This window comes from Nelusetta ayraudi, unplaced genomic scaffold, assembly GCF_046127955.1.
Source record: "Nelusetta ayraudi isolate G7.1 ecotype Tasmania unplaced genomic scaffold, CSIRO-AGI_Nayr_v1 ptg000033l, whole genome shotgun sequence".
Lineage (NCBI taxonomy): Eukaryota > Metazoa > Chordata > Actinopteri > Tetraodontiformes > Monacanthidae > Nelusetta > Nelusetta ayraudi.
The window spans coordinates 1,031,797-1,057,500 of NW_027466083.1; the positions used below are offsets into that span (position 1 = coordinate 1,031,797).

The 25,704-nt window shown below is 43.8% G+C and overlaps 4 protein-coding genes and 2 long non-coding RNA genes across 7 annotated transcripts in view; 4 read left to right on the forward strand and 2 right to left on the reverse strand.

The window, feature by feature from the left end:
- Positions 1-484: 484 nt before the first annotated feature.
- LOC142891700 (uncharacterized) lies at positions 485-4,319 on the reverse strand. The gene is made up of 3 exons (XR_012927315.1): positions 3,492-4,319; positions 3,107-3,302; positions 485-825 (listed from the first exon to the last, which is right to left on the reverse strand). It is a non-coding gene; the product is annotated as an uncharacterized LOC142891700 (long non-coding RNA).
- On the forward strand, positions 1,762-12,142 carry vsig10l2 (V-set and immunoglobulin domain containing 10 like 2). The gene is made up of 11 exons (XM_076031424.1): positions 1,762-2,023; positions 3,008-3,361; positions 4,391-4,666; positions 5,063-5,338; positions 6,923-7,204; positions 7,742-8,002; positions 8,078-8,368; positions 9,346-9,699; positions 11,109-11,231; positions 11,332-11,356; positions 11,454-12,142. The coding sequence occupies exons 1-11, from the start codon at positions 1,966-1,968 to the stop codon at positions 11,701-11,703; spliced, it is 2,550 nt and encodes an 849-aa protein (XP_075887539.1). The 5' UTR covers positions 1,762-1,965; the 3' UTR covers positions 11,704-12,142.
- Positions 12,143-12,864: 722 nt separating this feature from the next.
- On the forward strand, positions 12,865-18,039 carry LOC142891704 (complement factor B-like). Its single transcript, XM_076031431.1, has 13 exons — positions 12,865-12,968; positions 13,186-13,392; positions 13,482-13,667; positions 13,756-13,932; positions 14,356-14,445; positions 16,092-16,201; positions 16,302-16,431; positions 16,599-16,728; positions 17,004-17,074; positions 17,179-17,279; positions 17,363-17,492; positions 17,722-17,771; positions 17,851-18,039. Exons 1-13 carry the CDS (start codon positions 12,917-12,919, stop codon positions 18,025-18,027), a joined length of 1,611 nt encoding a protein of 536 aa, XP_075887546.1. The 5' UTR covers positions 12,865-12,916; the 3' UTR covers positions 18,028-18,039.
- Positions 18,040-18,074: 35 nt separating this feature from the next.
- Positions 18,075-24,102, reverse strand: chek1 (checkpoint kinase 1). Of its 2 annotated transcripts, XM_076031436.1 has the most exons (14): positions 23,967-24,093; positions 23,633-23,698; positions 23,379-23,493; positions 21,717-21,825; positions 21,427-21,491; positions 21,052-21,121; positions 20,739-20,927; positions 20,372-20,476; positions 20,140-20,217; positions 19,973-20,057; positions 19,713-19,881; positions 19,275-19,406; positions 19,086-19,187; positions 18,075-18,632 (listed from the first exon to the last, which is right to left on the reverse strand). In XM_076031436.1, exons 2-14 carry the CDS (start codon positions 23,695-23,697, stop codon positions 18,549-18,551), a joined length of 1,368 nt encoding a protein of 455 aa, XP_075887551.1. In that variant the 5' UTR covers position 23,698; positions 23,967-24,093; the 3' UTR covers positions 18,075-18,548. The 2 variants fall into 2 exon arrangements, with proteins under 2 accessions (XP_075887551.1, XP_075887550.1); XM_076031435.1 differs by having other exon boundaries at positions 19,086-19,406; positions 23,967-24,102.
- Positions 19,929-20,532, forward strand: LOC142891707 (uncharacterized). Its single transcript, XR_012927316.1, has 2 exons — positions 19,929-20,057; positions 20,140-20,532. It is a non-coding gene; the product is annotated as an uncharacterized LOC142891707 (long non-coding RNA).
- Positions 24,103-25,081: 979 nt separating the features above from the next.
- Positions 25,082-25,704, forward strand: part of LOC142891701 (complement factor B-like) — a 7,265-nt gene continuing 6,642 nt past the window's right edge. The window contains exons 1-2 of the mRNA XM_076031425.1: positions 25,082-25,236; positions 25,617-25,704. The exon at positions 25,617-25,704 is cut by the window's right edge and continues 113 nt beyond it. Coding sequence (XP_075887540.1) covers positions 25,179-25,236; positions 25,617-25,704 — 146 coding nt within the window. The 5' untranslated portion in view covers positions 25,082-25,178. The remainder of the gene's footprint in view (positions 25,237-25,616) is intronic.

Genomic DNA, 25,704 nt, shown 5'->3' on the forward strand with positions numbered 1-25,704 from the left:
AAGTGGGACAATCAATAAGGTAAAATATTAAATAACCTAAAAGCCCAAGGACAATGGGCTTTCAAGCTAGAGACAAGACAAGTAAAAGAAAATCAAACAAATCCAAGGGTGAGAATCACAGGTGAAGGCAAAAGACCAGAGGCAGTTTGTGTTTTTCTTCTTCGTGGCACAATTAATCACAATGAGCAATGCTTTTTTTTTTTCATTATTATCCTCACCTTGTGTGAGGATGAAAATGATTATTGCACTTTATAACATGGCCACCAAAGAGTCTTCCTCTTTCCCAAATGTTCCTTCCCGCTCAGCTCTTCGTGGCTGCTCTTCCTGAGATGTTTAGTTTCAGCCAACTTTCAGTCTGAATGTCGTGACAGTGCTGTGCGACGTCTGTTTACTCTGAGCTCCGTCGCCCCTCTGCTGCTGCATTTACTTTCAAACGCTGAGGGCGTCGCCACTTACTTTAAATCATATGAGATTATGCAAAAAAACAAACATTTCTGGCCTCTTGCTTGCAGGATGCGCTCTAAAAGCACTGCGGAACATTGAGATTTCAACAGTCCTTTTCACCGACCCGCTCACTCTTTCATCTCAGACTTTCCCTTGTGTCCAAAGCAGCCTCTGTGTTCGGATGAAGTCCCAAACATTGAACTCACACTTAAACTGATGGCAAAGGATCCCCATCCAGCTCTCGTGGGACCTTTCACAGACTTCACGGCCTTGATGTTCAATTTCAAGCGCCAATGGCCACTGCAGCAGGCCCACGCTCGGATATTTCACATTTTCCCCCCCACTTGCATTATTCTATCTTGTTTTAATCTTCTCTTTAGCCTGCAAAGGCGGCAGAAAGAACCCAGGGACATCAGAAACCGAGAGAAAAACAAACAGGACTGAAAAAAAAAATACATGCAGATGCAACATTTTTGTGGTCTTGTTGAAATAAAGCCACAAATTTAAGTCACTTTGACCCAGTCTGGATTCGGACAATATCCTGGGCCCTTTGTCAACCAATTATTAAATTGTCTTTCTGGACGGCGCCTCTCCGTCCTCTCATTCACAGCAGGGAATTTGATCTCTGCCCTGCATTCATTCATGACACACTTCTCACATTACACACTCACGGCTCCACCTAGCATCTCTCCCCCTTCTCAATAACTCACATCAACTCACATCAACACATTAACTATGTCTTCTTTTTTTTTTTTGCAGCTTTTTGCAACAGGGTCCCATCAGAAGACATGGAGAAGTGTAGCAGGATGCCAGATTTATAAATCAGCATTTTTCAGGCATAATCCCATCAGTGGAGTTTACCCCGATCCTCCCATGACCTCTTCTACTGCAAACCCAAAAAACAACTAGACAAGGAGCACAATGTGACTCCATCATCAGGGAAATATCTGTTTACCTTGGCTCAACAGAAAAACTACAACTAAAAAATAATGCACACACACACACACACACACACACACCTATATTATCTAAATAGATAGGATATAAAGAACGATTTAAAAGATTAAATATCTTAATAGGAGAAAATTACAGAGTGTGTGTGTCCGCATGTGCATGCCTGTGTGTGTGTGTGTGTGTGTGTGTGTGTGGGCTATCCAAACCATCATGGCCTCTCCTCTGTATAATGGATGAACTCAGTATCGCAGTGTTATTCTAACCCTTCAGCAGCAAGAAGGAGGGATAGAGGGACAGGGAGAAAGGAAAACACATGAATAATTGAACCCAAATCAGTTTAGTGACCCTCCGTCCCTTCCTACTCTCAGTCCGATCAAGTCAGTGCACAGGTAGGAATTCTTCGGGGAGCTCCGGGCACCAGAGGTGGGGGAACGACTGTGTGGTGGCTGATCCAAAAAAAGTCACAAAAGTCAGTCTTTGTGGTCGTAAACCTTCATTTTTCTTTCATTTTGACTTCTATTACTGTTGGGGAAAAGAGAGATTGGGCCTTTGGATCATCATGATACCATGGTAACCCAACTGCGAGGGCTTGCCTTTCTCTTTCTGGTCCACTTTACCTCACACGGTAAGTCAAGCGTCTTTTGTTTTGTTTATTGTTGCACTGAGCCAGAATTAGGATTTTCAGAGGAGCAAAACACAATCTTGGCTTTTGATTAATTTTTTATGGGTAATAATTATTTCTTTGCCATCAGCTCATACTGAGTCTGAGGCAAAGCGCTATCCATGACCGACAGTTGCTTTGGCTGAAAGACTTGCATGTAGAAAGTATTTCAAAAGCTTTGTCTTTAAAACATTGACTGGGTTTGTTTACTCAGTCAATGTTTGTTTCTGTGTGATTATTTACATGTTTTGAATGACACGGAATAACAAGGTACCAACCACTGCAACATTTATTTTGACCAAACAATGCAATAAATGAGGTAATATAATGGGAAATGGCAGTGGGAGCAAAATAATTTGTTTTATACACTAGCAGTCAACACTTTGGACACCCTACGAATTGAATGTCTTTTCTTTCATTCTCATGACTATTGACAGTGCAGTTTCTCACTGAAGGCATCAAAACTACGTATGAACACACATGGAATTATGTAGGGAACAATAAAAGTGCCAAACAACTCAAACGTTTTATATTTCGCTTCTTTGAAATAGCAGCCTTTCATAAGACGCATAATTAGAGTTTCTTAACCTGTTTTTCTTGGCTGCACAATTATGCATATTTTGCTCATATATTTGATGTCTCCGGTATCTATCTGCAGTGTTGAAAGTCATAAAGATAAAAAAAAAAAAATGCATGAGAAGGTTTGTCCAAACCTTTGACTGGTTGTGTACTTAAATTGGATATTAGATTTTATACTTTGGAATCATTTATACCACAGTGCTTCTAAAACTTACAGTGTAATCCATCCTGTAACTGAACACTGATGGCTGTGTATGTGACACGCCATCTCCTTTCCATCACTCACGCACTCACTGTGTGTGTGTGTGTGTGTGTGTGTGTGTGTGTGTGTGTGTGTGTGTGTGTGTGTGTGTGTTCTCCCTCCTGCAGCAGTGCAGATAAAGCACAACTGGGAGGTGGAGTACAGGGACACCAGTGTGTATGGGGTGGTGGGCAAAGCGGTCATCCTGGAGTGCGGCCCCTCCTTACCTGACATGTACATATGGAGCTTCACCAAGCCCGGCACTGACGCCATCAAAGCCGTAGTGTACGATCTAGGGAAGGGGACCAGGGTCCAGAAGCTGGCCGAGGTCCTCGGGAAGCTGACGGTCATCTCCAACAGTGCAGCTGTGAGCATCGAGAAGCTGCCGCTGGCTGCACACGGCCTCTTCACCTGCCAGGCCTTCTACGACATAGAGAACGACCCCAAAGTCTTCTATTACTATGTGCACCTGACAGTCAGAGGTAACACTTTGCACTTTGGCATGAGACGTTTATTGTTTCAATGCAAGATTATGTGACTGCTACAGCTGGCAAAGAAGCCACTGTCCTATGAGAAGTCCCATGTGGTGCAAAAAAAAAAAAATCTCTTTACCAGTGTGTCCACGTCTCCTGCCAATGGAAGGAAAAAATCCATTCCTTTGCTTATTTTGCGTGCTCCACTTTGTAGAAGCTAAAACAAACAGTTCTGGAAATAAGCCCTTTGTCGGCCATCAGCATTCAGTCTTTACCTTTGGCCAGTCTGCATCCATCATTCTGATGCCTCAGTCACTGTTAACTGAACAATACGAGAGGCACATTAGAGCTCAGGGTGAAGAGCCAGCGGCCTCCCCCACATGTCGAGAGTCTCTTGTTGGGCTTTATCAAGGGTTTGCAGGTGAGCACTGATTAGAAGGGGCTGAGACTGTGGCAGATGGACTTCCCTCCAGTCAGACTTCAAACAGCCTCTGGTGCCCCACCAGTCAAATGTCAGCCAATAGGAACGAAGGCAGGGTTGTTGAGCCTAGCAACACCGCTGGGCCTGCATGAGACAAGCAAACCTATCAAAACAGACTTGCAGGGTTATTTCCAGACACGATACAAGAGGAGTGGCAGTAATGGGAAGTCTGGGGTTTGGAAAGAAAAGATTAATTGCATTATAAGAAAAAAAGATTCAAAACGACATTGTCATAACATGGGACTTTTAAATGTGGCTGTATAAAGAAACTAGATGACAGTGGGATTGCTGTATGAAACCACTAGCCCGATGGTTTGTATCTATGCTTCTCTATGCAACAAGTACATAAAAATGGTGAATGATCTATAGAAATGTTTGAACTAAATAGACGAAAGCATAAAATTGCTGTTTAAAATATTTGGTTATGCTCACAAGCAGAGAAAGACCTTGTGTTTCATGCAGCATTCAATGCATTTGCTTCATTCTAAAATGTCAGTGAGGCAAAGAGCAGGACAAAGTGAAAAAAAAAATCAAATTGTAAAACTGTCTTGTTGTAGTTCCTGTCAGCAAGCCTTTCCTCCTTATGAGTGATGCGTCCCCGGTGGAGGGATCCACCATGTGGATGCGCTGCAGCCTGGAAAATGGAACTGGGCCCATCCACTACTCGTGGAAACACGAAACCCGGAATGGCAACATCTCTGTCTTTGCGGAGGGCAACTCCAGCGTCATCAACGTGACCGATGTCAACCGCAACCACAGCGGCTGGTACCGGTGCATCGCCAGCAACCCTGTCAACAGCGAGAGCTCCAACCGTTTATGGCTGGACACCATCTGTAAGACTTTTACTATATTAATACCAGCAGTGAAAAGTTAATTGCCTTCAGGGACTGATCAAGTATTCTGAATCTGAATCTGACTTTTTTTTTCTTTTTTGAAAAGCGACATTATTTATGATTTGTGAGAATAATTACAATAAAAACAATGAAGATGTGCAGCTTTGATTTAAAGTGTCCCAAATTGACTGGTTTAAATGCAACAGATTAATTATAGGAATGTGAAAAAAATCAGAGACAACAAGAAACAAGGTTTAGAAGTCACACACAAATACTTACCATTGATAAACATCTTGTACCAATCTCAAAAACAAATAGGATCAATGTATAAATCAACTGATAATCTGTTGTGCCTGCTGCATCTCTCAGATGTGCTTTGTTCCCTTTTTTCCTCAGTCGGCCCCGACATTCCGCAGATAGATGTGACTCCGTACACGATGACCGAGCGAGGCTATTCAGCCTTGGAGAGAGAGACTGTTTCTCTGCTGTGTCAAGCCCAGTCCAACCCAGCCAGCCAGTACGTCTGGTTCTACAACAACTCCCAGGTCTACACGGGGCCTCAGTTCACCATCACCAAGATCCTTCGCATGCACACCGGCGACTACGCCTGCTTGGCGCAGAACACGTACCTTAACACCCGCTCCAAAAAAACCATCAGCCTGACCGTCTACTGTAAGTGTGAAAACCGCTCGACTCGGAACCGACTCACGTCACACCTCAGTCAGAGCCCGTGCATCCCTGCACCACTGCAGCTGCTGCAGATGGGATCTGTTGAAAAATAAATGTCCCACTCAACACAAAACTTCCTGATCATTCCCTTCCAACTCAGCCTCTCCCCTTCTTGTTCCTAACTCCCCATCTGTGGCTGCATCCAAACACCCTTCATGCTTCACACTCCCTCACTGGCATCCTTCTGTCATGCACACACATACACACACACACACACACACACACACACACACACACACACACACACACACACAGCAGACAGTGGGATGTGCTGCAGAGCCTTTCTCTTGTCCGGGCCATGTGGAAAAGCTGCTGTGGAAGGTACCTCGCTGTGACGTCACAGCCATGGCAAGTGCTGGCCAGCCGAGGCCGCGTGGCACTTGCCATTTTTTCCATCTGTTTGGTGCACCACACGTCTGAGTTTGTTTTGTTTTTTTGCAGTTCCTTGAGGTAGCTGAGGCCGTGTCTCTGGCTGTGTCTGAAATGCCCCCCCCCCCACTCACTATACAGGGTCTACGTCATTTGGAGTACTGTACGAATTCTGAGTGAACATCAGTTTTCACTATAAAGTCAACTCAACGTATCCCATAGTGCATTGCTCAAAGTAGCGTACAACCAATGGTCACTGACCCGGCAATATACCCAATCATACATTGTTCTCACGCTGACCCAAAAGTTGAAAAGGCAAGGAGAGCCTCGCGTTATTATTATTATCATTATTATTTTTTTTTTAATGTGGGAAGGTTCTTATCATAGTATAGTATAGTACAGATGTATGAATGAATGTATGTAGTGGACGAGTGTGTGTGTGTGTGTGTGTGAATGAGAGGCTTTGTACAGTGCTTTGGGGTACCATGAAGGTGCTGAAGAGTGCTATATGAGTGCAGTCCACTTACTATTTACTATATTACCACCTGCTGACAGGACGTTTTAATAACACGACTGTGGTGACATCATTAACGGCGCCAAGAGTAGTGCCTGAAATTTGCTGTTTTTTTATTTACTTGGCTAGTGAGTGCACTATGGAAGTCCCTTTTTTCACTTCTGGAAATCGACTTCATGGTATACCATATACAGTAGTTGGCTACATAGACCTCTCTACAGAGAGGAGGAAGTGGGGGGTGGGTGATATAGGACACAACCTCTGGCTGCGTTCAGAAGTGGTAGAATAAAGGTGCAGCTGTCAGATCAAGCAAACTGTGTATTTCATCATTCACGTCACGTTCATCCAGGGCTGGGCAAACTTTCTGACTGCTGGGTCACAATGGGTTCTAAGATTTGACAGAGGGGGCGGAGCAGCAGCAGATGGATGGAGTGTTTTGGTGACCCACCACTTGGGAGAAAACCAATTAAAAAAGATTAAAAGCAAAGTTACAACAAATGACTCCTAAAACACTGTATTATACTGTTATTATAATGTCTTCAAGTTTGCATGCTGTGGCCCCTTCGGACAGGAAGTTTCTAGGGCCTGCTGACGACGACTTCCTGTCTGGCCTCGATGTGCCTGTATCCTTCCTGTCCCCTCAGACCCGCCAGACGGTTCCCCCTCGTGTTCGGTGGAACCGGCTCTGAACCACACTTCACTCCGGCTGCTCTGCTCCTGGGCGGGCGGCTTCCCCTCCGCTTCCCTCCGCTGGAGCGGCGGAGGCCTGGACGAAGCAGGGCAGCGCGGCGCGGTGGACGCGGACTCGCCGGGCAACGGCGCCCTCTTGCTGCCGAGCGAGGGCCTGCCGCCCAACCGCACCCTGTTCACCTGCGCCGGCTCGCACCAGGCCCTCAGACACGCGGCGGCGTGCAGCGCACGAGCGTGTGAGAAAGACAGATAATAATAATAATAATAATAATAATAATAATAATAATAATAATAATAATAATAATAATAATTGTTATTATTATTATTAGTAGTATTGGTTTTATATTATTAGTATAATATCCACTCTCCTTCCTCGAGTTTCCTGCGTCTGACCATCACTCTCCTCCTCTTCGTCCTCCTCCTACTCCTTCTTCCTCCACCTCCTCCCCCCTCCTCCTCTTTCTCCTTCCCCTCCTCCTCTTCTTCCTCCCCTTCTTCCCCCTCCTCTTCCTCCTCCTCCTCTTCTTCTTCCTCCGCCTTTTCCACTTCCTCCTCTTCCTTTTCTTCCTCCTTCTCCTCCTTCTCTACTTCCTCCACCGCCACCTCCCTCTCCCCTCCCCATCTCCTCCACCTTCTTCTTTTCCTTCTCCTCCTCCTCCTCCTCCCTCTCTCCTCCTCCTCCGGCCCCTCTCCACCTCCTCCTTTTCCTCCTCCTCCTCTTCCTCCTCCTCCTCCTGCTCTTCCTCCTCCTCCTCCTCCTCCTCCTCCTCCAGACACGCCCCCTGCGGAGCCGGTGTGTTTTGCCTACGTGACGAGCAACAGGAAGTACTTGGTGCTGTCCTGTGCGTGGGACGGCGGGGCGCCCAGGGCCATGGTGTGGTGGGAAGGCCCGGGCACCGGTCGCAATAGAAGGGGAGAAGAAAACTCCAACATCTTGATCCTGGCCTACGGCACAGCCCAGGGCGGGAAACCCTACACCTGCCACGCCAAGCACCCCCTGCTGGTCAGAACTAAGACATGCAGACTCACGCTGGGTGAGAGAGCATCCGTCTCGCAGCCAGCATTAAAAATGTCTCTGGCTGTGTAGGCTAATGGCTCGTGTCCAACAGAGGCTCCAGTGTTGCTGACACAGCGCCGCCTGGTGTCTGTTTACGAGGGGGCGGATGTCCAGCTGACCTGCAACCTGAAGGACAACTACCTTCCCGTCAGCGAAATCACCTGGTTTAACAACCGAGGCGTGGACGTGCGCGAGGCCTCCAAGTACTCGCTGCTGCGCACACCAGCGTGGGCCAATCTGACAGTGAGGGACACGCACGAGACTCTGGACAGCGGCGAATACAGATGCTCCACCTCCAACGCAGTGGGGGGAACTGAGATTAATGTCACTTTACTGGTCAAGAGTAAGACTCTTTTTCACATTGTGTGTCTCATTTGATTTTATGAGTTACAATACAGCAAGTGGGGAAACCGTGATCTTACTAGGAGTGACTTTCAGGGTCACTTTCACATTGACGGTGCAAATATTTAGCAACAGCAAGATGACATCAAGCATAACGCTGAGTGTTCAAAGTGTCTTGTTGCAAGTTGAACATATCTGTGCATCTGCTGATTCAGCGTCCCAGACACCAATCTAAGAAATAGAAAGTAATGTGAAATTTCCGAGGTGTAAACTCTAGCTGAAGGTAACACAAAACTGAAAATGGATCATTTTGACTTCCTTTTTATTATTACACAAGAGTTCCATTGATATCAGCATGAAACCTTTAAGAAGAAGCCTACATTTTTTTGACTCTATTTTGGAAAGTTTAACTTTACAAACACTGTTGAGCGTGTGGTGAATTATTCAGGTGGCTTCGAGGGATGTAGATGTTGAAGGAGTCTTCGCTGACACCGACTTGGTTGTATAAAAACTGGTTTATTGCAAAGAAGTCAGAAATCAAACAGGCACCATGGAAGCCTGGGGATGTCTCTTGGCCAGATGTGAACAATTCCAATGATCCTTTGTTCACATCACCTCTTATACCCCCCGTAACCCGAGATGAAGATACTAGGAGTGGGGGAGAATGTATACATTCCTTAGTTGTACCCCCAGTGTCCTCCTGCGCAGGAATTTGATGGCAGTGGACACAGGATGTCCACTGAGCAGGCCCCTTTGCCGGAGCAAACAATGACGCCTTATGTGAAGAAGTGCAGCAGGGTCACTTCTTAGTCCAAATGAGTACATATACCTAAGTTCAGATACTACAAGTGCTATAGAATTACTACATATTTCTCTGAAACCACTGTTGCTGCCACAGGGTTATGGGTTTGTGTGTGTGTGTGTGTGTGTGTGTGTGTGTGTGTGTGTGTGTGTGTGTGTGATTTCTCTTGTTATCAGGACACCCCATGCCGCCCAATGCCACTTTGGTCACAGTCACGTACAACAGTCGCACACGCAGCGAGGTGGAGCTGGAGTGGCAGGTGGAGAACGAGGAGGAACGAGGATTCACCGGCTTTTTCCTGGAGCACACGTGGGTGTCACAGAGACCGGGGAGAAGGGACAAGAGCAACGACTCAAAGGAGGAAACAGCGGGGAGGATCGGTCAACCAGTCTGGTACCGCAACATCATCCAGGACCCCGAGGCCAGGAGTCACACCGTAGGGAGGCTGACACCAACGGAAAACTACCAGTTTCGCATCATCCCGGTCAACCACCGCACGGTCGGATACCCCTCTCCTGCAAAGACTCCAGGTACGAGAAGCCCGGAGAGTAAGTCTGGACAGTGAGGTATCTCAATGAGATACATGAATCATAGAATACAGAAAAAAAAAGGATGGGTATGTTTATAAAAAAATACTGTATGCATGCAATTGTAGTTGAAATTAAAAGTTTAAAGGTCCCATGTTATGCACCATTATGTGTCTCTTGCCCCTAGAAATCAGTGAAGTCCATCCTTGACCTGTTCTGATGCTGAAAACATGCAGTGTTCTGGATGTCAGCCCTCCATGATGCCACAAAGGGCACTGATAACTCAGTGACACCACTATAACATTAGGGACAATGCTGTTAGCCCTGTGTTTGTTATGCCCTTCCAAACATGAGGAAGATCATGTTATTCATGATTAATCACGTTAGTGTCAGCAAGGCTGAGGGCTGTAAACAGAGGGCTAAGAGGGCCAAGCAGTTTTTTTTTAACCAAACATTGGGTTTTGTTTCTGTTTTTTTGCATAATTAATGTTGCTCGACTTCACTGGTGTCTGAAGTTGAACATTAAAGATCTGAAAATGTGTATGCATGGGACCTTTAAAGTGAAAAGAAGATGTTATGTTCTGTCTGTGTATTGTGTTGCAAAATCTTTAGCAAAGAGATTGTTTCAAGTCAGTGCCTTGGCATTTCAGTGTCAGCCTAATGTGTCTTTTTTCTTGTTTCTTCCTCTCAGGTGAAAGACTCAAAACACAAAAACAAAACTCACACTCAGACATTTTACACACCGCCAAACACCGTCTTCTCTCCTTCTTTCCTGTCCTGCTTCTCACTCTTGTGCCACCTGGTCCTGCATGCCGCTTGTGAATCATTTTTTTATCTACTGAGACTTTGTTTGTGTGTGAAGGTCAGAGAGGATCAGAAGACAGGCGTCACAGTGGGATAGTTACCGCCTGCAAGACATCATTTAGTTGCATGTATAAGCAGTTTTGTTGCAAAGTTGCCACATCGGTCTGATTGTTATCTGATGATGGAAGGTGCTACTTTCTGCAGCACTGGCACTTGCATCTGAAACCCTGAGTTAATGTTCCAGTTAATCAATATCAATGAAAAATTGCTAAAAATGAGCTTAAGCTCAGGCGCTATTGGCCACGTCAGACCAAAAAGGACAACAACAAAAACTCAAACTGTGTTAAACTGATCACAGTCAGTTATTGTTCACTTCAAATGCCCTCAATTAAATATTTCACTGGCCTCTACTTCTGTTGATTAACGCCATGGGCAAGTTCAACCGCGCTCATTCAAGGAGCCTAAAATGCAGATGTGAGTGGAGAACCACTAGGGGGAGACCAAACACAATTCTTTATTTATTCACTGATTAAAGCTATCGACGCAATGAGAAGCCTGCTGTTTACGAACTGGACCGTCTTGCAACGTGTGACTGTGATGTGTTGCAGCTGAACCCCGCCACAATGTGTACCCAGCTGTGATTGGAGCAGCCATTGGCGGGATGCTCTTTGCAGCCATCGTCACGGTGCTGCTGCTCGTGTTCATAATACGCAATCGTCGCACTAATCCCCGTGAGTTGCACACACACACACACACACACAAGACCCATCCAACACACTGTCATTTTGCTGCAGCTTCTCCTCCTAAACGTGCTTTGTTTCTCTTCCCCAGGGCTACACGACATGCTGTTTGGTTTGTGAGTACTGGGCTCGTGAGAGTCATTAAAAGTGTGCCGTTTTCGTCAGCGACGTGTGGCATCTAAAGTTTGTTTTGCCTTGTTTTGTTTTGGACAGACAACACAGCCAGTCACGGGAAAACATCAACTTTCCAGAGGATGAAGTGGTGGGCGGGTCAGAGGAAGGAGGCGAGGGCCCTGCTGGATTAATCAGTCCAGGCAAGAGTCGCCAGTCATCATCAGCGTCAATCAGTCTTACCTTGTTTGTCCGTGGTGCTGAACAACACTGCTGGTCTCACTGCAGGTCCAGCCATCGCCATACCCAGAGCATCTTCACCCCTCACCATCTCACCTCAGAGTGCCACTAGCACCGGCGGCCAAGCACAGCCGACGCCTGATGATGAAAATGAGCCTGTCAGCGTCACCATCACCGTCAAGGCTTCAGGATCTTAGTCCAAAAAGAAAAGAAGCCTGAGTGGATATCTTGTTTTCATTTCGCTGTGTTTTCCTAAAATACAAATACATACAGTATATGCACATGAAAAGCATTCATGATTAATGTATTATCCTTACATAATACTCTTATCTGTTGATCTGATCTGATTGAAATCTAAAGTCAGAAACAATGATAGAAGAAGAACAAAAGAAAACTCCCCCTTTGGCTCTTGATTCAGGCTCAGCCAGGCCAGCGGCGTCTTGATGCCGGCCGACCGAGAACATAGAACTGCGTGCCGTTATTAAGGGGTCAGAGCACATAGCCAAGAGTTACTGTGGTCCGCTTGCGAATAAAGACCGCTGAGTGCTGGATTACGTGCGACATGTTTGTACCAGTCCCTGTGTGCACACAAGACAAACAAATATTCTTGTTCCGATGTCTGAGAAATGCTTTGAATGCTGTTGCTTCAGTGTGAAAGAATTCAAGAAGAAATTTATAAATGATATCAATCAATCGATGAAAATGCGTCCTTATAGTGCTTTAACAAGAAAACTGCTAAATATTGTATACAATGTTTTTAAAAAAAGCCATCAGGACATACTATTAGTGGGACTTAGAACATGCAAAAAATAAATAAAGGCATATAAATCATTCATAAAACATCCTACCAGGCATTAAAAACCATTTTCAATCATTAAAAAAAAAAAATGTATTCAATTTAAGTGCTTGATGAGCAATACAGCACAGAGTTCAGTGGCAAAGCACAGTGACAACACAGTTCATACTTCGACCTTGCTACTGTGAGCATAAGTTGGTCGGATGCCCGCGGTGTACGTTTGTAATTGTGGCGTGGGAGAGGCTTTGATAGATTAAACAGGGCAAGGCCATCATTATCTCTGAAGGCAAACATGGACCATCAAAATCTACTTCCATCGCAAGTGGAAGCCAGAAGAGCAACGAGGACTGGAGTTGTTTGTTCCAGGTGGGCAGCAGAACTTTGACTTGACTCACAGCAGCAAGTGAGTGTTTTACTATAATCTAGCACTGAGAGAATGAAAGCATGTTATTATATATATGTGTATATATAGTGTATATATAAGATCAGGAAAAATCCTCCACATTTTGCCCAGTTTTTCAGTTTGAAAATGGAATTTCCTGTCCGGTGGCTTCCTGCACTTCTGCATCTCCTCATAATGGGTGAGCTGAACACAGTTATCTGCATGAATACGGCACCATCATATATGCAAAGAAGATATAGAAAAGCACTTTAAAACTTAACTTACATTGACCATCATGCATTTTCTTCCCCTGCATTCAATGTGACATCACCTCCAAACCCTCCGAGGCCGACTGAATGTGTGGCAATCACTGCAGCCACCGCGGGTGTGTTCAAGAACTTTTTTGTGAACTTTAGGGGCCGAAGTTTTGTGTGACTGCACAGTGGAAAATATGCAAATTGAAGGAGGAACGTACAAACTGACCAAGCAGCTGCAGGAAGGCAGCAGGCTGATCTACAGTTGTCCCAATGGTTACTACCCGGACCCGGCGTGGACGTACCTCTGCCAGGCTAACGGCTCCTGGACACCAGCACCCAAAACATTTCCCCGGCAGAGATGCAAGGGTGCGCTGAGATAAACTCCAGATGAAGATCTTCTAAGTGGTGAGCCTCCGTTACTTGACAAAGAAAGATCATTTTGCTTTGCATTGCAGTGGTGGAATGCCCAGACCCCAACGTGTTGCTCTATGGAAGTGTGTCCCCTCCACAGCAGAGGTACTTTGTGGGCAATGAGACGATGACTGAGTGCTACTCTGGATACACAATGCGAGGCTCATTAAGACGGGTCTGCTTACCCAACGGGAAGTGGAGCGGCCGAACTCCCATCTGCAGCCGTGACAGTGAGAATGAAAGCCTCGCACTCCCTCCTCTCTCTCACATCAAGAACACGTCGGTGTTTGACCGCAGTTGTTTTTCTCGTCACTCCAGCGGGGGATCACTGTGCTGACCCTGGCATCCCAGCCGGCGCCTCAAGAACAGGCAACTCATTCGGGATCGGTGACACAGTGAGATACCAATGCAGCCGCGAACTGTTTTTGATGGGCTCTGATGAAAGGGTTTGTCAGGAGAACGGCCAGTGGACTGGGATTGAGCCATCGTGCTACTGTAAGACACCATATGGCAAAATGGCTCAACTGTTACTCTGTCTCTGGACTTGTACACTAGCAGACAACACTTTGGACTCACCCTATGAAATGACTGTGGTTTCTTTCATTCTCATGACTATTGACATTGCAGTTTCTCACTGAAGGCATCAAAACTACGTATGAACACACATGGAATTATGAGGGAAACAATAAAAGTGTCAAATAATTCAAACACGTTTTATATTTAAATCTTTTAAAATAGCCACCAGTCATAAAAAGCACATTCAGAGTTATTGAACATGTTTTTCTTGGCTGCATAATTCCATATATCTTGCTCATATATTTGATGTCTGCAGTATCTATCTGCAGTGTAGGAAGATACACTTGCATGAGAAGGTGAGTCTTTGTCTTCTTTTAATGATGTGTATTTTGTTTCTTGAAGACAAACATACCTATGACACCCCAGAAGAGGTTGGACAGGCACTTGGTCGAAAAATCCGGGATCATCTCAAAGAGATGGAGCTGATAGATGGTAAGTCGTCATGGACACTTTGTCTTGTTTTTTTTGTTGTTGTTTTTTGTTCAGACTTTCAAAAGTCATTCTTCTGATTAATGCATGTGCAACGGAATGTGGGTGTTTGTGTCGTATGTAATAAATGCAATGATAATGAGTTCTATTGTTATTATTTTAAGATAAACAGGATAGAAACATCAGAATTCCAAAAAAAACTACTGGGAAACTTAACATCTACATCGCAATAGACATCTCTGAACACATGAATGACTTCCTTGGAGATGCAAGGACGCTTGTCAAAACACTTATTATGAAGGTAAAAATAATCACCTCCAACCTTAAAGCACATTTATATCTCAAGTCAGCTTGAAATGTTTAATGTGACATTTGACGTCTCCACAGACTGCCTCCTTTGCTGTGACTCCAAACTATGAAATTGTCTATTTTGCCTGTGATATACATGAAGTTGCAAACATTATAGATTATCGGAGCGGCAAAGAAGGACTCCACACCATCATGGAGAAACTGGAGCTTCAAGGTGAGGAAAACAATTTAAAACCAAAACAATTAATAATGAAAAGTGATGAAAAATGTGTCTAAATGTGCCTTGTGTGTGTGTGTGTGTGTGTGTGTGTGTGGTTTGACTCAAAGTGACTGACTCCGGTCAACGGAATTCAAATCTAAGCGCTGTTTTTAGAACTTTTTTGGAGCGAATGGCGCAGATGAAACAGCTGGGCGGAGCCGAGGCGTTTAGGGATGAACGGCACGTCATCATTATTTTTACAATGGGTAATTCTCTCCACTTCCTGTCGGCACATTAGCAATAAAAAGACAAATATAAGTTTTTCTGCCCGTAAAAAACTGTGCCCCAGTGCAATTGTGCTTTTTAAGAAAAAAAAAAAGAGCACTTGTTTCACGCTCAGCATCATTTCATCATTTGTCTCGTTTCTTTTCTGCTGAATGCATTTTGCGGTTTTGTTGCGTGTTAATTTGTAGGCGGAATCTGCAACCCTGCGCCGACATTGGAAAAAATAAAAAATCTGGTATACATGAGGTCTGAGGATGACCAGGATGCTCATGAAAGAGAAGAACATCTTGGTAACTTTCTTTTTTTTTTAAATTGTATGGCATTGTATTTACTCCTGTTGTACTTATAAAAGGAATTCAAACAATAATTCATAAGAATGAACACGTCAAGAGCTTCTGCCTGTTTGAGCAGACAGTTATCACACATTATAAACTCACATTTTCAAAATTTTCACTTTCAAGCTTAATTTCATTGTAGCATAAACAGAATGCAAAAAGGAAATGAAGTTTTAGGTTGATTTCGACGAGACAAACATCCTTGTTGCTATTCTATCGATGCAGCTTTTCACAGATAAGGTCATACTGAGTAAGAGCTTTTGTTGGGCAGTAAAAGGAGAGGAGCTTTTCACTGTGTGATTCCATTTGATACAGATGTTTACATCTTTGCCAGTCGAAGGGCCTATCATGAAAACCTCAAGGATTTGACAGTTGGAACTGGTGGCAGTCATTACTTCAACTTGGAGAACTATGGAAATTTGGAGGAAGTCTTTGATTTGGTTATTGGTAAGCCATCTTTTCCATGGAAGCCTTTGTTAGCACGGGTTCGTCTCACTGAATGTTGTGTTTTCATGATGAAGATGAAAGTGAAGTTCGTGGTCAGTGTGGACTTCACCAGCCATACGAAACACACCTCGGAAACAGCAATAGGAACATGTATCCATGGGCGGCGTCTGTGATTATTGTCACGGTAAATGTCATCAGATTTTTTTTTCAGCTTGGTCAACTGAAGAATCCTTGCAATAATAACCACAATCATGTTTGGTTGTTAACATTTTTTTCCCCTTCAGAAAGACTCGGTGACAAGAACTTGCAGCGGCTCTCTGGTGACTCCTCAGTTTGTGCTGACTGCTGCCCAATGCTTCATTGATCATCAACCTGAGAATGTTGGGGTTCACATTGATGGCAGACTGCACAGAGGTGGAGAGAAGCAAGGAATTCATTTAAAGTTCACAAGCATATGCTAATTTTTCTATCTACTCTGAATCTACAGTATATTTGAATTCAGGTTTTTAGTTTTGCTATTTCGAAATCATCCGATCATCCGATTCAAAGTCTTGATTGCGCCGCTTATTTTTCCCTTGTAGTGGAACGTATGTGGATACATCCGTTGTATAATGTGGCTGCACGCGCAGCGCAGGGTGTCAGTGAGTTCTACGATTACGACGTGGCTCTCGTCCAACTGACAGAACAAGTTGTCATCTCCACTGCCGTTAGGTGAGAGCTCCTTCCCATGCTGTTGTGCTTGCTGTCATCCAAAGTGTGCAAGGTGCGGCCAAGGCATTTCATGGAGGCTGACTGCTTTAGGGATCCTGTCAACTGAAAATACTCCCTATTGGGAGATTGGCAACATGGAGCAACATCTCAGAATGAGGGAATATTATGAACCGTCCTCAGATGCCATTGGAAATATGATTAAACTCTGGATCAATGTAATAGTGAAAAACAATACTTGCTGAAGGGGATCAAATTGCTTGTACTATTCTCCTCAGACCTATTTGCATACCTTGCACTCAGCAGACCAGTGATGCTCTGAGGCTGAATTTAACCTGCGCAGAACAAGGTTCGGCAACTCTACCAACATGCTGTAAAATCAACGTGTCATTGTAGTTGTTTTTTTTATTTCTGTGGCAGAATTAACGCATGTTGTCTCATGCCACCCAACAGAAGAGATCCTGCTGAATCAGCACTTTGAGAGGCTCCAGTTCCTGACCAAAACACACCGGGGCATGAGGCCGAAAGAAGTCTGGGCAAAGCTTCACCATAACGTGAGACTTGAGACAGCGATGCTGGGCCTGCATCTGACCAAGACACTCAGTTTATGTTTTGTTTCACAAACGTGTCGCTGCAGAGAGCCGAGTGCATCAGTCATGTGTTGAAGGCAGGTGGAATCACAGCAATGGATCCCAACGTTGCCGTCACTGAGAACTTCCTGTGCACCGGAGGACGCATCCCTTTCAGAGATCATATAGCTTGCCCTGGTAGGTGATGCATGCAGATGTTGCCATACTGTTTGCTTTAGAAAGAAATATGAATTATTATTATTATTATTATTATTATTATTATCATTATTATTATTATTATTAGACTAAATACTACTCCGTTTATGTTTAAGGACACGCAAACATGAATTGCAGGGTGTATTTCTCAAGGCCGGTCCAAGGTACAACGTTAGCAGTAGAGTGAAAAGTGTGTCTGTGTTTTCTCCAGGTGATGGCGGAGGCGCCGTTTTCAAGAACTATGAGAGCCGCACAATACAGGTTAACAACGGCCTTGTCTGACAGCACCATGAAGATGCAGTACATGCTTCTCGAAAATAACTCCTGTCACGCTTCACAGGTGGCGCTCGTCAGCTGGGGAACCAAAAACCTGTGCAGCGGAGGCGGCCTCGTCGAATCAGACGATGACTCAAGAGACTTCCACCTGAATCTTTTCAGAGTTGTGCCTTTTTTGAAATCCATCCTAGGAAACGTCACGCAAGACGAGTACGAACCACTGACGTTTTTGGATGACTGAGCAATAATAAATAAATGCATGACTTGACTCGACTTGTAAAAAAAAAAAAAAAAAAAAAAAAAAAATGTCTTCAACCAGAGTCGACAAAAACTGCAATGAGTGAATAGATCGCAAATAATGTTTATATTAATATAGTAATGTTTTGTTAATGGATGCAGATGATTATGCTTGAGGGGGGAAAGCATGTTTAAGTCCCCTGTAGGGTTAGATTCATGTTACTTTCGTAGCTCAACACTCATAAATAGTACACTGCTTGCATCACGGCTTCTTTAATAATTTATTCATAATTTTGGTCGGAATCGTGTCAAACGTAGAAATCCAAGAACATGGATGATGCAACCACACGCGCACACACACACACACACACACACACACACACACACACACACACACACACACACACACACACACACACACACACACACACACACCATAATGACGTAAAAACATCAGCACAACAACACAACATCTTTGCTTCCTCTCACTGAGGGCCACAGTCGTGTGGGCTCGCTTGAGGCGCTTCAAGGGAACTTCTGAGGACTGATGATGTCTTGCAGCTTCAGTTTTATTTTCACAAAGTAGCGTTTAAACTCCAAACCGTCACCCTGGAAAGACAGAAAGTGATTGTTTTTCTTTCAGAGATAAAGAAAGCTTTTCTTATAGACGACTCCGATGTTCTTCTCCCTGAGTTTCACAAACACAGACAAAAGCTTTTGTTTCCTTTAGACAAGGGGAACTTTTGTCCGAGATCTCATTGGTGTGCAGGAAATCAGTGGCATCTAATGTCATATCAGTAAAGGTCACTATCTTGTACAGAAAGCATTAATAAGATGTTGGAATTTTATATTCACATCGTGTCAATAATGCTTTTGCTTTAAAACAGGATGCTGCTTCAACCTAATTGATGTCATTTTCATTTGAACATTTTATTGGCTTCAGTTTTTTTTTTTTTTTTTTCTTGGTGAAACAGTGTGGAGAACTAGAGTGATTTAGAAAGATTTGTTTTTCCAGGAAACACTGAAATGTGTGCACTACTGTTAGAGAACGCTGAAACTCACCTTGGACAACCTGAAGTCCAGCAGCACTTTTTGATCCATCTCCAGCAAATGAACCTTGAAGATGAGTTTGTTATTGCGTCTGTCCAGAGTGCTCACTGTCACCTGAGGGAGGGAGGCGAGGCGAGGTGTTTTTAAGCATTCTACAACCTCAAGCTGCCACACCACAGTTAACCCAAGGCACAGAGGTACCTGTTTGTTGCAGGCGAGCTTGTATCCCAGCGTCAGGCACTCGCAGGCGTCTTTCAGTGCCGTCAATGACGCGTCCGCACTCACGGTGGTGAAGAAACGGGTCATCCTTCGCACCAGCCGCTGCCACGTTGACTGAAGGCAGAAGTTTGGATTAGTGAAGCAATGAGGAGAAACCCTAGAGACGCTTTTGCATGCAAATGACGGTAGCTTCTTTAATATCACCTGCCTTTCAAATCTGATGCTCGGTTTAAACTTCACCATATCAGACTTTTGGGTTTTGCTCTTTGTTTAAAATGCTCTGAGATTATTTCATTCTGCTACAAGCCAAACTTAATATTTCAAATTTTCTGTGTGTTCAGCTCTTTGCTTTGACGAGCGCAGCATCTATTTTCAAACAGCCTTAACAATGAAACAGACTGCAGTGGCTGTGGTTTTTACCTGGCTGGCCCCTGGTGTGCACAACAGCTGAGTGGTCAGCAACATGTGCTCTGGCTTGATGGGTTGAGAAAAGCTGACCTGCTCCTTGCAGCAGGTCAGCTGCGACACCGCTTCAGAACCACCAGCAGCCAGGTCGGGCTGAGACGTGGAAAACTGCATCCCGTCATCACTACACAGGACAGAGGACGGCATGAAGACTGCAGGGCCGGTGAAACATTTGGTTTTGGACAAGACAAAGAACGCAAACACAAAACTCAGACCTTGACCTGGACCGGGATATTGGTGCCTCGTTTGGCTTAAGAAACTTGTTTCCGGATTCAAGAAGCGTTCGCTTTGCACCTGAAAGTTTGAACGGACACATGTATAAGTACAACAACATTAAAAGCAAAGCAGCTCCCGTTGCTCAAGAGTTGGCGCTTGCCTTGAGTAAACCAGCGGTCTGCCTTTATCTCTGCGATGGTGATGCGTGAATCTGGATCAGCCAGCAAGAACTTGGACAGCAAACCTGAACAGAAGGCCACAGTTTCGGTGAATGAGCGATCCATCATTTGAAGTATTATTGAGCAGATTATATTCAATTCAAAATCCACACACATCACAAGGACGTCAAAGGCTATCGCTGCTATTTTCATTGATTCATTCACGTGTTTCACTCTTACTCAGAGGCAGTGGCTGTATTTTCTTCCAGGGTGGCAAGTAGGTTTTTTTCTGAAGCCAGTCTGCGTACTCCTGACAGCTCTCGGTTGGCTTGTCCCACGGCAACTCTGTAGGAGGTGAGAAAATACACACTTGTATCAGGTACTAAAAAATGCCAAATTAACCCGAGGAAAAAATAATTCTGTGTGCATTATGCAGGCATTGGCCAAATTGCCTGCTTCGCCACTGACTTATTGGCTAATTACGTATCTACCTTTACTAATTACAATAACATTCATTTGTTAAACATTGTGGCACTGACATAACGCTGGAAATATGCTGTGACGGCGGCCCCCCATCTCCTGCAAACACTAAACCTTGCGAGATTACCTCCTGCCAACATGGCGGTGAGGACGATGCCACACGCCCACACATCTGCAGGCTGAGCTTTGTACTCGGTTTGACTGAGCAGCTCTGGAGCAACGTAAGGAAGAGTCCCACACAAGCGATTCAGAAGTCGCTCGTGTCCCTTGTAACGAAACATGGTGGCCAGGCCAAAATCGGTTAGCTTCAAGTTATCTAAGAGGGAAAAAAATATTAGAAGAATGGGAAAAAAACAAAACAAAAAAAACAAGTAGACAATGAATTAACAATAAAAGGCGAGATTGTTCAATCAAGTGGCTGAAAAAACAAACTTGTTTACCTTTGTCGTCCAGTAAGATGTTCTCTGGCTTTATGTCCCTGTGGGTGATGCCGATGCCGTGCAGATATTCCTGCCAAAGTTGACTGGAGTTTAACTTTAATGTCCACGAGGGAAATTTGTTTAAGGCATCAAATACATGCATAGCGTATAAAAACACATACAGACAACAAAGACACGAGACACAACACCAAAGTAGGAACAAGCAGCAGTGAACAACATTGCACATTCAATAAACCAACACCAAACATCTTATATAGCAAATTACATCAATCCCAGAGCCTCATTTCATTGTGATTGCAGTGCAACTGGTAATTTAGCAACGGCAGAATCACATGGTGCATGGCCAATAACCACAAAAGATCTATTTTCACTCACCACAGCAGATATAAGCTGCTTGAAAAATTTATGGGCATCTTTCTCTGGCATCCCGACATCAGGCTCTTGAGGACGAGGAGGTGGAGGAGGAAGAGGAGGAGGAGGTGGAAGAGGAAGAGGAGCACAACAATGTAATGACAATGTAAAGTTTTGTAGGGGAAATACAATCTTTATTATTCAAAGTAAAAGTGGCCACATCCTTCAACAAAGTTTGTTCTTTTGTAATTTGTTGAAAAACGTTTTTATTTAAAAGCAAAACTCTTTCAATCAAATGTTCCACATTGCCTCACCAATTTGGTCGAACAGCTCTCCTCCAGAGCAGTATTCTAGAAAAAGATAGACGGTCCGTCCCTCCTTCCGTTGGCCATAGAAGCGCACAATGTTTGCATGGTTGAGCATCTGAAGAAAAAGCAACACACGGCGTCTTTTCGGGTGAAAATCCACCAATTTATGACAGTGCTCCTTGTTTGCCATCATGAATTTTTACATGGCAGTAATTTCACATGCATTTTACACACGTAAAACCTTTCAAGCACATCATGTACACGTTCCTTGTGAATTGACTGCAAGTGTCACATCATGTGTGCGACACATGCAGAACATCAATCATGTTTCAACCACTGCAGGTGCCAGCTAATGTGATTTATAGTGTTTGTGGCGTTTCTTAGGATGCATGCCTTTATGAATGTATTATTAGTCATATTTACCACGTGGGATATGCGTCGCGTGGTGCAGGTGGTACATCAGCAGTAGTAATAACAGTTGTTTTTCTCTGTTTTTTGAATAAACTGAGAGGGGGACGGGGCAACGTCCTACTTTGCTGAGTAGTAGTACTTTACTTTTGCTTTGCTTTGCTTCGCTTCATTTCGCTTTAACTGTCTGCCTTTCATACTCAAACAAGATGCATGGAAATGTTGTTTGTGTTTGAGCTGCAATAAATATAAAAAAGCAACATGTTTTCGGAGTCATGACCATGGGCAGACTGGCATTCGGGGACACCGGGGATTTCCCCGGTGGGCCAGTGGGTCGTTGGGCCGGGCCATGAGAAAAGAAGGGAGCGGCGGGGGGGTGGGGGCAGTCTATCACACTGGCCAACCACGTTGTGGTCTGCACGGGGGGCTGGGTTCGTTAGTTGTTGATGTGATAGACTTCACCTGTGTTCACGTGTCACTGCCTTTGCTGATAGCCAATCAAAATTTGGTCCAGCTTTCGTGGGGGATTGAGAGTTAGCGCTGCCCGGGCAGATAGTGCATAGACAACAAGGGCCAAAACGCAAAGGTGGTTCTGAAAACCTCAGGGATTAAAAAAAAAGCAGCAATCAGTAAAAAACAACAGGCCTATTCAGTGGCGGTTCAGGACCGAGTTTAGCCATACAGCCAGTTCTAGTAGCAGCAGCAGCATTAGCAGTGGCTAGGACTCAACAGTCAGATTTTAGCCAACGTGCACCTGAGTCCAGCAGAAAGAACGATGAGTCCGACATGAGTCCACATTTCAATTTTTTTTCAGTTTTCAAATGTCACTTTGCTATTTTCAGTTTAGTTCTCATTTTCATACATGTTCTGTGTTTTTTTTTTTTTTTTTTAAATTATCTATTTTTAAATAACATTGTTATTGCAATGGGCTTATTGTTGTAATTATGTTGCACTCTATTTATTTACACATGGTATAGTTATTTAGTTCTAACAGCCTGGCATAATGGTCGGCCAAATTTTATTGTATCAATGACCTGTTTGCATTAACATCACTGCAATGCTGTAATTATTTTACTGTAGGCTACTCAACTGTTCAGGTTAATGTTTACTATCTGATTATTGTCCAAAACACCATCAAACCGCGCATGAAGTGGGCCGGTCAATCAATGATTGTTTTTTTGTTTTTTTTGTGTGTGTGTGTGTTTTTTTTTTAATCCTTTGAATAGTCGCTCAACAACCACCAAACTATAACTGACATACCTTGTGCACGCAGACCTCTTTCCTGACACTGTCGGCACATTCTTTTGCCTGAGAGGTGTCGATGACTTTCACTGCCACCGCCTCCCCCGACTGCCTGTTGACGAGCAGCCTCACCCTGCAAACGCAACAAGAAAAAAACAAACAAAAAAAACAACAAAACAGTAATAAGCGAGTCTGCGAAATTGCAGAAAACCTTAGCGTAACGTGTTTTTAAGCGCAACGTGTAATGTGCAGCAGAAATAGACGATTCATACTCTCCATAAGCTCCCTCTCCAAGTATCTGAACGACGTCCCAGTCCTCCACGAAGGGCACAGCCATGCTGAAAATAATAATCAATAAGGAAGAGTCAAGGTTCGATTCAAGAGACGAAGTTTGAGGTCAAAACGCACGAAGAGATCCACGCTAATACATCCGACATGTTCAGGTCTGTTGATTAGCCTGAACCCGAGAACCATCAGGATGAAGCCTAAACTGCGCCGTTCGAAGTCGATTTAAGCCAAACGATACAAGCGTTTAAATGCGACGGTAAATAACTTCGCGACCTGTACAAAAGCAGTCAGCCGGCAGCGTAACCCACACTTATTTTTTTTTTCAGAGTTTGACAAATGTTGCGTGCATCTCCAGCAGTCAGACAAGTGATGTTGCACAAATTTGGCGCGTTGTTGTTTTTCCGTGGACTACTTCCGGCCTACGTCATCTCCGGTTCCTTTCTTCTTCGCGTACTTGCAAGAGTACTTTCCTGTGCACATCCCCGCCCTCTGGTAAAGACGAACTGTTTACTGAGCAAACTACAACTCTACATATCATCATTGCGCTTCATAATTGAGAACGAGACAACACTTCCGCGTCTTCTAACTCCGTGTGGAATATAATATTTCAGAGACTTAAATATTGTAACAGATTGTTCTGTGTTATCTGCAAAAAAGGAGGTGTGTCCCTACGGCAACTCTGATGGAATCTCTTACAATATCATCATACAACACATTTTAAATGTTTCATATTTCAAAAACCATGTTGCAAAATCTGTGGGAAAAAACATGAGCAAGGACAGTTTTATTCCCTCTAAATTAATTGAATTATGAAGTAACGACGATTGAATGCCAAGGATCAGGCCAGCACACAACATCAGCGAAACAACTGTGACTGCGACTGTGAAAATGTGACAGTTTCTTTCTTTCTTTCTTTATTTTTTCAAAATAATTAAAATTAGGCATATCATATTTCCTCAACAATAAATTTAGCCAGTCAAAGGATGGTGTGGTCAGCGAAATGGAATAACCTCAGTAGCTTTCTGGCAGTTGTTGTCAATCAATAAACTGAAGCAGTGTGTCAACATGTATTGCTCAAAAGTGCCTCCGGGTTTTTGGGAAATGATAAAATAAATGTTTGTTCTCTGTCTTGGTTTCACAATTTTGATGTGTTTCGCTTGTGTAATGTCCCTGTGTGTGTGTGTGTGTGTGTGTGTGTGTGTGTGTGTGTGTGTGTGTGTGTGTGTGTGTGTGTGTGTGTGTGTGTGTGCTGCGTATAGGAGAACTTAATTCTAAATTCAAGAAGTATTTCTAAGTCATTTATTTGATTTACCTGCTATGTTTACATCAAACTCAAAAGTTGGAAATTGTGTGATGTGATGTTTCTCGTAACAAGGATTATTGATCTCCCCTTGTTTAGACTCTGGTTAATAATTACACAGACATCTTTACTCCTAGCCCCCTTTTCTGGACATCACAGTCCATTTTAAAATAAATTTAGAGCTCCTGTTAGATCTAGTCATTGTTCAGTTTTGGAGTTTGATTTTCAACATGGGATTTTCAGTCCACTGGCACTTGCTTGCTGCCCTTATCGGGCTCCTCTACTCAGGTGAGAAATAAACATTATTAGAAACCTGCAGCATATTTATGTTGCGATTTCCAGTTGATCAAAAACAACATCTGACAGATTTTAATCAGCCTACCAATTAGATATTACTAGTGGTTAAACAGTGAAACTAAACATAATATTCTATCTTTATGAGTTTTGTTTAACCTTGTTTTTTTCTTTCTTATTTTTTCAGTGTTTATTGTGCCAACCTAAAAATAAATGTATTTATTTTTTCATGTGTACTGTTGACAGTTGAGTATTAATGCTATGTTCTTACTGTGTACATTGTAATAATTGAGCCACAGTGTTTACTAACTTGAACAAAAACACAGTAAACAACAACTATTAACTTAACTAAAACCCCTCAACATACGTTTTAGGGGGTGAAGTTCTGGGCAATTGCACAGAGAAAAATGTGCAAATTCAAGGAGGAACGTACAAACTGACCAAGCTGCTGCAGACCGGTAG